This window comes from Antedon bifida, chromosome 1, assembly GCF_963402885.1.
Source record: "Antedon bifida chromosome 1, ecAntBifi1.1, whole genome shotgun sequence".
In the NCBI taxonomy this organism is placed as follows: domain Eukaryota; kingdom Metazoa; phylum Echinodermata; class Crinoidea; order Comatulida; family Antedonidae; genus Antedon; species Antedon bifida.
Genome location: NC_136226.1, coordinates 21886457 through 21899343, shown reverse-complemented (window position 1 = coordinate 21899343; position 12887 = coordinate 21886457). Strand labels below are relative to the sequence as shown.

The following is a 12887-nucleotide window of genomic DNA, read 5'->3' as shown; positions in this document are numbered from 1 at the left end:
CTAATCTATTGACTGAGGGAACAAATTCACAAATTGTACATCTCTTGACCTTTCCCGTCGCCATGCAAGCTATGTTTAGCTGAATCAGGTATTATCACCCGGAGTGTAGTTTTGTAATTGGATTTCTATCACAGTAGTGAGTTATGGCAGCCTTTAGTTTCACAATCTGCTCCTGACAGCCATTTAAATAGAGGATCGTAATGTTGGCTGATATGTTTTACTACTTTACAAAATACCATACATTTTGGATTTATTTGTATGTGCTTTGTTAGTTTACTAAGTTTTTAAATTAAAGACAATTTCTGTACTGATCTTACACTAAATAATAATTGTACAAATAAAATAGAATCTACTCACATATCTTGAAAGATCAACTAGAAAAATTGATTCTAAATCCAGTAGACAATGGAGAATCAGTAGATTGTTGAGAAGGATCACCACTAACAAAACGTACAAAGATCCTTCTTGTTGAACCCCAGCCTACAATGTCTGCTGGTGATCTCTATAAAAACAATCAGTATTATTAATAACTACTAGAAATGTACTGTAAATAGGCCTATTAAATCATTTTTTTTCCCTCTAACTTTTATTTTACTTACTCTGGACGCACCTTCATTCAAGAAGTGTGCCACTGTTTCAAAAGTGTAGCTTCCAAATAAATTATTATTATGTACAAAACTCTTGTTTTGTTATTGTACATTTTTAGCGCCACTTAATAACACAGTGTGTCACAAACTTACCTGTCCACAGTAGCGCCCTATAGCTGGTGCATTAGAATCTTGTCCATTATATATTTCAACTACACCATTGTTACATACTCCTTCAGGTCCAGGTAAGTTAATTTGTGTGAATGATAGTGTAACTGGTCCTCTGCCTGCTGGTACTTCAACAAGCCACTCACAGGTAACATTGCTGGGGTAAACCTGTGGATAAAGTGGACTTGTGAAACTACCACTTGGTCCTGTAATTGGTCCTCCACAGCCTAAAAAATAAATGAGAAAATTGCAGATATGTAATTACCATAGTTTTTAGAGGTTAATTAGCACATTTATTCACCTCATTTTTTTTCATTTTCTTTTATTTCATTTTTCACACTTCAAATAAAAAATGCAAGATTTATTTATTGATAACTTACCTGGTGATATGGTAGATGCTGAAAATGTAAGATCAAAACCAGCATATGTAACAGTTGTATCTGTGACAAATCTTAGGATCGCCAAATTGCCATTAAAAAACAATGGATCTGGAATAGTAGTGCCACAATATTTAGCAACTTCTGTACTTGTATCAGAAACATTATATATCTATCATTGTAAAAACAAATAAAAAAACTTGAATTTACTAGTATTTAATGTTTTTATGCTCAATAAACAAAATAAAAATGTTAAAACGTATTTATTCTGGTTTCTGGTCCTCAAGCTTAACTGGAAACTGAGGAAATTCAGATTAGGCCCTCCACAGGACCAACGGCTTTACATCCCATTCGAAGGACAAGGCAATGAGAGTAAAGCATTTTGCCTAAGGATACAATCAGTATGGGTACAGATAGGCTCGACCCATGCCTATTACTGTATATACAGCACCCACCACAATTCCCAGAAGGTCTCCAATTCAGAATGCAACCATTGCTTAACTTCGGTGATCTGACAAGAACCAGTGTTTCAACACAGTATGTAATAATACTGCTACTCAACAAGTGAACATTACTAAGTATATCTATTGTATGGCATAATTGAAATCATTGTCTATATTTTGAATGGTCATTAAAAACATTCTTACCGATAGGTAATCATAATCACAACTTGTATGGAATTCAATATCAAAAGAAGTAAAATAAATTGACAAAAATGTTCCTTGGGATGAAGTGATGTTGTTAAAGCAATCATGATTGTCATTATAAGTTCCCACTGGCCAGTTGGGACTGGTGACACGTCCGCTATCCTTAGTTATGTCATTACTACAATCTATAAATTAAAAGATCCTAATTTATATGTAAGGTTATTAATATCTATAATTAATTGAAGGTAAAAATCTGATCAGTAATGTATGTAAAAAAAAACGGTAAAATTCCAAAACTATAACACAATATTATAAATAAAAATACTTCCACAAAATATCTGAATAGTAATACAATACAATCTTAATAGTTAATTCACAATAAAAGGAATATACTAACTACCTGATATATAATATGTTAAGCTGAATCCTTGTCCAGTTGATGAAAAGTCAGTTACAAAATTGATCTGTGCTGAACCCCCAACTGAGTTGAACACTCCTGGAATAGTTGATCCACAGTACTTCATCACTTGTCCATTTGATCTCTAAAAACATAATTACATTATTAGTTTTAGCTAATAATCCTTGTTTGATGAAGGTGAGGTGAAGGATTCAAACTTAGTTAAACAATTAAATGGGTTTTTGTGTCCTTTACAAATGCCCAGGAACGCTTTTTATTGTTCTGTTTATTAAACAGACTGTTGACATAGTCAGCATAAGATTTAACAATGGACCGTTCAACCAAATTCTAAATGGCTTTGTATGATTTCCAATCATCTTCATTCGCTTTACTTTCTTAAAAACACAGTTTTTCTTTTGAATCAATTATCCATGGATTTGAATGTTTCCTGGCTTTCCATCTAACTCTGGATATAGAATCTCGAACTGCAGCATCAATTATATACATGAAACATTCCAAGGATGAATCAACATCATCATCACTTTTAACAGGATTAGCCACAGTAGATATATAATGTTAGTTACAAAAAGTAGGTCAATTACAGACCCTTCATTCTGGTTTTCATTTGCTGGTCTTGTAACTTCTTGTACTTCTGGGTAAAACCAAGTGGATCAGTAATATCAAACATTGATTTTAGGTCATTTAAGTTTGGGTTTAAAACATTGAAATAGGATTTAAACCTTTGTTGTTGAAATTTGGGACTATTTTTATTAATTACGGGAAATACTTTGCCAAAGAAAAGACTATGGAAAACAATGTGGCTGTTGTTTGTAAATATATAATTACAATAATGCAGCCTAGGACTGTAAGTAGGAGGAGGTAATTGGATGGTCGTCGTAAGATATTTATGATTATGAGATGGCAGTTACAGGTTATAAATCAAGTTCGTTTGGCGTAGAACATGATGACCAGGCAGCCCCATGTCAATTGGTTGCTGGTCCGCCATTGCTTGCTGCTCTATTAGGTGTATGGACGCTACAGGGGATAATCTGAAGTGAAATTTGCACACCAACCAAGAAAAGTAAATACCTAAATGTCAGAACCTTGTGTCCTGGCATGGAAAACGTCTTACAGAACGTGGCATTGATTGACCATGAACTTGCTATACTATGCATGGGTCTTAGCTCTCTAAGAAACGAAAAGAAATATCAACGACAATGCTCAACGACTTCTTGAAATATGCACAATGTTGGGTATGTGTATTACCAACACCTTCTTCAATAGCAAGCTACGTCATAAAGTATCATGGAGAAATCCAAGCTCGGGGCATTGGCACCAGCTCGATCTAGTGATAGTACTGACCTGGTAGTAATAAAGAATACTCGCACATATCATAGTGCTGACGGGGACACAGATCATTCATTGGTGTGTAGCAAAGTCAAAACACTCCCAAGAAATTTCACAATTCAAAGAATGAATCAGCCAAACATGAAAAATGAGAAGTACATCAATGATTTTGAAGAGGTTTTCAATCGAAAATATGAACAAGTAGATCAATGAAGACACAAATATTGTACAATCTGAAAATATCAATGTATGATGCAGCACTAGAAATCTTTGGGAAGAAAGGGAACATGATGAAGAATGATTTCAAACCTATTCAAACCTTTGGTGGACGCAAAAAGGCATGCCTATACTAATCGTAACAGGCATGCAACTTGTTAGAACCTTCGAATCCTAACAAAGGCAAAGTGCAAACTGCTGCTGATAATGGAGATGCAAGGAATATGAATGTATGATTCGAAAAGCACTTGGACCAAGAATAATAAAGATGTCACCATTGAAAGCTGTTGACGGATGTATCCTGTCAAATAAAACCAGTCAACTGGCAAGATGGGAAGAACACTACATGCTTTAGATAAAATTCCTTGTGTTCCATCTTGACACCAGGCCTGATACTGAAGAACTTAGGAAAAAAAAATGTTGTTTTATAAGGAATAAGACGTACTGTTACTATTTTATCTATTTTTTGGTTATCCGCACTTGGTGGATAACCCCTTGTTATTGTCAGGATCTTTTTTCCACGAATTTTGTGTAAAAAACTTTGTTATATGACTTTCTGTGGAAAAAGTTACTTCTAAATACGAAAAATCAAGTAGTTTGACCAATTTTTAGACAATTTCGACTTAAAATCACGTCATATGAGCGGACAATTCACACGTTTTTTATGAAAAAGTTCAAAAATTTGTCAAAATTATGTTTTTTTTTAAACAGTCATAGTTTCTAAACAACATGGTGAAGTTTATTGTTATTACATATTCTGGAAGTAGATGAGTTGTAGATATCGAATCATTCATCAATATGGCTAACCGGACATTGTGACATCCTCGTATGGCCACTCGAATATAAAATAGAGGATTTTTGTCTCTTTCGTCACAGCTCATCACATTTAATTCATATTATTTGTCTCAGCAGAATGGTGCATGTACACTCCCTTGGTATGAACTGAACATAAATAAAGATAGTTAAAATTGTATGGCATACTAAAATGAAACACAAAATATTCTTACCAGTGGGAAGTCTCTGAGCTCAAGATGGTCATATATGCAATTGTCATGGCTTTCAATGTCCATTGCATTGACCTTGATACGAACTTCTTCACCATTTGGTGCGGCCACTGTCCATCGACAACGGAGGTTGTGGTCATAATTATTAGGGTAGTTTGGTGAGGTGATAGTTTGCGGTGTACTGGTTGCATTGTAGACACCTCCACATGTGGCTACAGTAAAAAAATTGCCATATATTTACACTACTATTACTGAAATTTGATTTAATTAATACAAACATCTATTACCAGAGGGAACTCCCAAAGTATAATTTTTGAATACATACATATTAAAAACACTATATTTGCATTTGGACTATCACACCCAGAAACAACATACTATTGCAATATTTATATTCCTCTTTCTTGAATAAAATTGGGAAAAGTTAAAACTTTCAATTTTAAATAAATCGATGAATCAAAATGATTGAAAATATGGTTTTGTTGTGTAAAGTGAAACTGTTTTAAAACAATATTCTAATACACAAACAGACACAAAAAACCATAGGAGAATGAAATATAATCCGTTTCGGAAGATGTTATAATTTTGTGACATGCTCGCTCCTTGCTGTAAGTAGACGAAAAACCCTTAGGTATAATATTATTAGTACGCTTGAACAGAACAGAGCGATATAGAAAGTGTGGTATACCAACAATTATTAATGCGATCAACAAAATGTAATGGGAAACGGAATGAAATCAGATTTTTTTGGTTTCTTAGTGTATAAATTATACGCGGGATTTATAATGAAATCTAGAGAAAACAAGGGTGGTTTATGACATATATGCGGAGGGTATATGGCTCAATGTGCAGTGATATCGGCGATTGTATTAGCATTACCAAGATCCTATCTTTCATATTATAAATAATTAAAGATTCTGACAAAATCAATCAATCAATATATCTTTTAAAAATCAATTACCTTTATTTACATCAATGCATATAACCTATAATTCATCAGTGACTAATTAAATCTAGTATTTTATTTATTTTGGTATAAATGGTTTTTTTTAAACTTGCAATATTGAATATTATATGTGTTTTTTATATATGTTTGTTAACAAACATTTTCAGCCTCTAAAAAAGTGCTGCTGTTTTGTAGCTTTTTATACATACCGAAATAAATAAAATACAGTCATATTCACACACCATTACCATTAAAAAAAAAAATCAATACAGAAAGAAATACAAATGTGTACTTACGGTCAACGCTTCCATAGGTGATAGTAAAACCTGTACCCCCGATAGATGAATCAGTTAGGAATTTAACATACAACTGGTTGGATGATGCATTAAAATTTGACGGAGCATTGGGGCCACAAAATTTACCAACCAATGGTGCATAAGGACTTATTCCATCACGAACCTATAACAAAATAATTTTAAATTAAAAAATATATTTTAAAGTCATGAAATCATGCTGGTAGTGCATCAATCATTGTGGTCATTTTTATTCCCTATATGTATAGATGCGTGCTACATTCAACAGTATAAACTCTCTCTATAACTTATTATAATATAGATCAAATTGATTTTGATTGAAAACAGAGGCTGGAATATCAGTAATATTTTATCAATTTGTCAATAGAAATAATTTATTACTACTGATACTGTACTGTTTTCAAAGAATATTATTGACCCTAAATCAGCATCACTACAATGACTCATATCCACAGTATTTTAAATTTTAAAAAGGTATTGCATGAAAAATAAATATTTATAAAATCAGATTTTGAATATGCTAGTTTTAATTCTTTTCCATAGGTTAATAAAACGAACAAAAATAATGATTTCACTTATGAATGAACAGTTAAATTTAACCAAAAACCCATTTTCTCACAGACAATTTGATTATTTTTTGCTTTAAATTTTCAGGTTGATGATTCAATTTTTTAGTCAAAGTGAATAACTATTATGTGACATGTTGATATAAAGTTTGCGGTACACCACATGTATTAATTCTGAAAAGAACTGTTGAGTTACTCGATCAATATGCTTTGATCGTCCTCAGGAGTGAGAATAGAAACATTCTCACTCCTGAGGAGGATCAAAGCATATTGATCGAAACGTCGAGTAACTCAACAGTTCTTTTCAGAACTAATACACATGGTGTACCGCAAACATTTGATTTCGCCATGCAAATCTTCAAACAATATATTATGCGACATTAAAATGTAAAAAATATTCAGGGGGACAATGTATCACTGCCACTGCCACTAACAAGAACACTATTTATTTATTACAAATCCGAAACCTAAAATTGATAGTGACCAGGCCGTGTCTAGAGATTAACATGGGTAACAAGTGGTTAGCTCTAATCTCTGAATGTCTGCAATATCATCACAAGTTAAGGATTTGTTGTATTTTTATGTGATTGTCTTTCATATAAGTAAACTTGTGAGGCCTAATTCTAAAGTGTGCTCCACTATAAAGTTAGTTAACACATTGTGCAGAAAGTGCAGTAGAAGAATAGTAAAATTATATTACCTCAATATAGTCATAGTCACACTTTCCTCCAAGCCCAGACTCAATATCAAATGAAGAGCCAAATGAAAGTTGAACCAATTTGTTGACATCAACTGATATGAGCCAAGTGCAAACCAAGTTGTCTTCATACAGGCCATTATTATCTACATCAATATCTGTAAAAGTGCCTGATGGTGATGTTAGACTTCCACCACATCCTTGTGCCACACCTTGATTGAAATAATACATGAAAATTAACAGATTTTGCAAAGTGAAATTATTCTTTTAAAAAGAAGTTCAACTTCAGAAGCCAAGAAACAAAAGATTCATATTTCAACTGTAGTTACAATAATTTAATTTATTTCTCTTGATTTTTCCCTCTGTATTTTATAAAGAGTCTCATAATAGACTAACAGAAGGTGGAAGCAGCTATGCATGAATTATAGATTTTCTTTCATATATGCACCAAATAGTTATATTTACAAGAGAGAAAAATGGGTAAATGTTATTTCATGGGTAGATCAAGAGTTAATTTTGGGGTCCCTTTATTTTTTTCCCCAGTTTGCCGATGATGATACCTTTGGTAACGCTCAGCTAAGGCAATCATTTCAAATTTGGGTAAATGTACCTAAACTAAAAATGTGTAATAGAAATTTCTTTTTTATGAATTTGATTTCCTTTATGTTTTTTTAAATGCCTCTCTAGAAAACAAAAGATTAAAAAAAAAATCTAATATAAAAAAAACACAATGAAACATTGGGGAAACTATGGATTATCAGAATGTAATAAATCCTGTCCCAAAAATTAGATGTCTGTGTGTATATGTAAATTATAGTTAATGAATTTTTTTTCAACCTACTGAACGTCTCATAATATCCAGCTTTGAATCCTCCGTGTGTTGCAGATACATCCGAGAGGAAGTGGAGTAGCATTGTTTTATTTGTACTCTTTATAGGATCTGGTAAAACTTCTCCACACAATGGTCCAGCTAGTACAGGATCATTTGTTGTTGGTCCATCATAAATGGTGAGGGAATCATACAAACATGATGAATGTACTTCAATATCAAACATTGAAAAGCTGGAAAATGTTATTAGTGCATATTAAAAAATAATATATATAAAATTCATCTAAAACCTTTTTTTGTAAACATTCCTGAGTAAGGTCATAATTAGGTTTGATTAAATCTTTATGTTGTACTGTATTTTTTTCATCCTTTTTTACAAATTCACAGGCATAGAAGAAATTCTACACCACCTGGTGATAAAAAGAATGTGTGTGAATGAGAACAAGCTGCTCTTAAGCAAGATTCGAACTTGGAACCTTCTACTTCTTATTTTCCTTGCTTCATGCTCATATCGTTACAGATTAGCGTTATTATTCTGTTTCAAATAAAAACAAATAAACAATCGATTTTACTGCTTACACCAATTCCACCACTCTATTGTCATTGACTGTAATAAGCCATGTACAATTCTCATTGTTCCTGTATGTTCCTGTATCAGTTGTTGACACCTGACCAGCTGGGCCAACATATTCACCACCACAACCTGCAAATAACAATACATTTAAATACCTGGGTGTATTTAGGAGTTCTCGTAAGTAAAATATAGATTCTTATTAGCATAGATAGCATAGATATTATACTGAACTTGTACAGCACAGTATAGCTCATTTTGATGCTTTACTCATATGGTCCATACCATTTTTCACATATCAGGGATTAGCTTGCTAGTCATATTCACCATTTATGTACCAGATTTCTGACAATACCCTATGCTTTTTCGAACATGTACACTTCCAGAGGTATTAAAAGTATATTTTGCCAAATTTATTACAAAATGAAAATATGTTTAAAAATTTTTTTTTTTTTAAACTAAATTTCCAATTTAAATAAAAAGTATGAAATAAGTTGTTTTAAATGTTTGTCATTGAATGTGATATTTTTTGTATACGAATTTGTAATCCATTATACTGAATGTTCAAAAGTTACATATTAATACAATTTGTCTCAAGACTAGTTATGGCACTTTGCAATTGTTGTGTTGTAAATCAAGCTTTTTGGTTTGGAAATTATGGGATTTAGTTTTTAAAATAAATAAAATAAAAATAAAATTGTTCTGAAACATGGTAAATTATGTATATCGGCCATTGCAGTCATCTAAAGAATTAAGATCCAAAAAATATTTACTACCAAATTGTGATAATAGCAAAACTGTCTTTACTAGCAGCAAAACTGATGTACCTTGTTCAAATTTGAGTGAAAATCCCACTCTAGTATCTGACGCATCACTGTAGAAATTCAAAAACATTGAGCCTTCACTTTCAATTTGATCTGGAAGAGAATCACCACAATATGTGCCCAATACACTATTGCTACCATTATAGATTTTAAGTCCATCATATGCACAGTTTGTTCCTTCTGCAAAGACAATATTCAATAGTTGTTAATTATAAATCTCGAGTAAGTGTAAAGATTCTGGGATTTGGTCATACCCACTCCTGAAGTATCTATATATAAATTTACGTAAGGGCAAAATTCGGTAAATTGTTACTTCTAGAATGTTTACTTGATGGTATATAAAGTTGGTTCATACTTTCGGTACTGATTTTAACCACCTGATGTAACCCTGTTAACTAATTAAATTGAGTTTTATAATTAGTTATTAGCCACGTTCACATAAGATTTTATCGTGCTTTCGTATCGTGATATTGAATATCACGTTAACAGGAAGAGCGTTCACATAGAATTTAACATTGTGATATAAGTATGCTAATGAGGTGCACTGATGCGTGAAAGGCCAAACACGCATGTTCGGAGCACACGTGGGAAGGGATTGTTGATTTGTTTTTGTAGTGTGGGCATCTTCTTAACTGCTTCTATACTGCTTAACGATAACAAATAATATTAATTAATAGGCGTTGTCCATGGTTCTCTTGCGGATGAGCCATGGCATCTTTGCCTCAAATATTTTGTGTCAAACAGTAGGCCTAAGTAGCGAGCGTGAATTAATTTGAAAACAAACCTGGCCCGTCTGTAATTTCACGCTTACCTTTCCGAAGTTGTTACAATTTCGGCAGTAATAAAGAACGTTCAAAATCGATGATATTTATTAACTCCGTAAATTTGCAGAACTTTAGGTTTCAAAACACATGATTTTAACTATAATTATCTCATCTTGTTTGAAAATGGAGTTGGTAAGTGATTTATTTACACAAACATTCCACCGTACACTCTCTATTTGCACGATGGATTGATCGCGGACGAATTTATTCACTAGGCTATACATATTTGTTAGTGTCCCACACATGATACATTGGTCTATTAAATCACACCACAACTGTACTACATCGAATATTTTATTATTACAGTTCTTTAATTTTAATATATTTACTGAAATTCATGACAACAATATTAAATATGCATATATAGGTCTATGTACAATAGATGTTTTACTTCGTGAAAAGAATTCGGTCTAGAAATTTACGATGTTTAGGAATTAGGTTTGTTTAAAAAATCAGTTCCCCGTCAAGTCTATAAATTGAAGAATATGAATTCATCTACACATGAATCACAACGATATTTTATTATCCATTTTGTGGTTAAAAATCAATAGTTTACAAAATAAAGGCAAGTTGATGTGTGCATGCAAATAGCAGAAGTGTCAGCCTTTTCATAAGGTCGTGCATGCCTTTGTGGTGGATCGAGTGTGGGTTGGACGGTCTAGACTAGCTTTCGAAATAGTCATGGATGTTTCACATTAATTTCTGGTTCGTTCTCCCGATTTCGATTTCGGTATTTCATTCTTTAATCGTCTAACTAACTTGATGTATGATGTCCGAAACGATATACTGTACTGTAGATATATGTAAACCTAAGAAATTTAACTATCAAAGCAAAAACAACTTGTTGAAGCTGGCGGTCAAAGAAATCAAAACTACAACAATGGTGACTTCTTCTGGTGGGTGGCCAATGACGCAGTAAATAACCAAGCGCTGATTGGTTGAATTTCGTCTCTGCATATAACGGTGTCTAATATATCATGATAACTTCGTAAGATCATGTTAATTAACAGGCTCTACGAGAGCATGTTAGCCGGAATTAACGTGATAAACAAGATCACGTTAACGACTTCCTGCAGGTTCATATAGATACATCATGATAAAGAAACTCACGATAATTTCTGAACGTGAACCTAGCTATTGACAATTAAAACGAATTTAGGTACAAAAAAAATAAACATGTAATTTACTATTTCAATCAACTATGACAGTGACAGTTTTAACAAAGTATCAACTTTAAAAACAAATGTTTTACTGTATTTAGTGGTATTATTTATAGACCGATAAAACATGAACAAATAATTCTTTACTGAGTGGATAAAGAATATATTTAAAGATTTTTCTTATTTGTACCCACCCTCTTCCCCATCCCTCAACCCTAATGTTAAACATAATTGGGTTTCTTTTCGGAAGTAATTCCCATGGTGCTAATTTTAGTTCACTACATCAATCATCGTGTCTATTTAGTCGTTTCTGTAACGACATGTATGTTTTGCGGTACATACATTTGAAATCACCAGTTTTTGTACGCTGAAATTACTGTGTATTCGAGAACCATGCCATCTGTGGGCACAATCTAGATGGTACGCAAGCGAAGCCAGCATGCCATCTAGCTTTATTAAATTCAAAAACAAACCATCTTTGATGGAATTAATAAACAGAATTACCTTCAATTTCAAATGGCTCTTGAAATCGTATACGAAGTCGCTTTGTTGAATCATAATTTATAAGATAGTCACATAATAAACCATTATCATAATTATTTGGATAGCCAGGAGATGTAATTGTTCCATTTGTAGTGTTGAACGTTAAACCACATTCTAAAAACAAAGAATAACATCTTATTATTTAAAAGATTTTTTTTATGTAAAAAAAAACACTTAAAATAGTGAGAGACATGATTTAAACTTGAATTGTCCATTTTTAAATTGCTCAGTTTTATTGAATTGTGAATTAACATATTAATGTCTGGACACTATCTTGATAAACCTTATTTTCTTTTATTCCATGACAGTGCTTTCTTGGTCAGCATTTATAGCGCTCAAACCCTAGCTGCCTACCTACAGTCCATGTTCCCTGAAATCCTGTCCCTTCATTTGAGTTATCTGAACGCATTCTGAAGGTGAGTTGATTGTTTGTTGAATTAACTGTTAATGGAGAAGTGTTTCCACAGAAGTTGCCAAGAGGTCTGTCGGATGTAGAACCTCCATCAAATGCCTTTCAATAAAATTAAACATATGATACAAATATTTCATTTCACAGGGAAACAATTATTTTTTATATGAAATATTCAGTACTGTATTATACATTCAAAGATATAGATAAACAATAATAAGTTATCATTGAAGAGTTTTGAATACATACATAAAATACATTAACTCATTAACTCCTAATTGTATTAAACATTTAATTTTGGAAAGAATTTATTTTTAATATTCATTACTCATTTACTTACCAGAAATCCAAAATATACATTGAATACATATACAAAATATAATTGAGTACATATACAACATATACACTGGATTTTTAATAATAGGTTTTGAAATTCAGATGGAATGAATGAATTTATAAAT

At 32.3% G+C, this 12887-nt stretch overlaps 2 protein-coding genes across 3 annotated transcripts in view; one reads left to right on the top strand and one right to left on the bottom strand.

Annotated features, from left to right (window-relative positions):
• LOC144845837 (uncharacterized) overlaps nt 1-12887 on the top strand; it is a 339583-nt gene that overhangs the window by 56961 nt on the left and 269735 nt on the right. The gene's annotated exons all lie outside the window — the stretch shown is intronic.
• Nucleotides 1-12887, bottom strand: part of LOC144845374 (cubilin-like) — a 108135-nt gene that overhangs the window by 8966 nt on the left and 86282 nt on the right. For both annotated transcript variants that reach the window (XM_078702663.1, XM_078702673.1), the window contains 13 exons: nt 12372-12528; nt 11979-12131; nt 9494-9670; nt 8675-8798; nt 8108-8328; nt 7270-7478; nt 5986-6148; nt 4747-4955; nt 2180-2321; nt 1780-1964; nt 1136-1304; nt 741-982; nt 358-502 (listed from right to left, as the gene is read on the bottom strand). In XM_078702663.1, coding sequence (XP_078558789.1) covers nt 371-502; nt 741-982; nt 1136-1304; nt 1780-1964; nt 2180-2321; nt 4747-4955; nt 5986-6148; nt 7270-7478; nt 8108-8328; nt 8675-8798; nt 9494-9670; nt 11979-12131; nt 12372-12528 — 2283 coding nt within the window. In that variant the 3' untranslated portion in view covers nt 358-370. The remainder of the gene's footprint in view (nt 1-357; nt 503-740; nt 983-1135; nt 1305-1779; nt 1965-2179; nt 2322-4746; nt 4956-5985; nt 6149-7269; nt 7479-8107; nt 8329-8674; nt 8799-9493; nt 9671-11978; nt 12132-12371; nt 12529-12887) is intronic.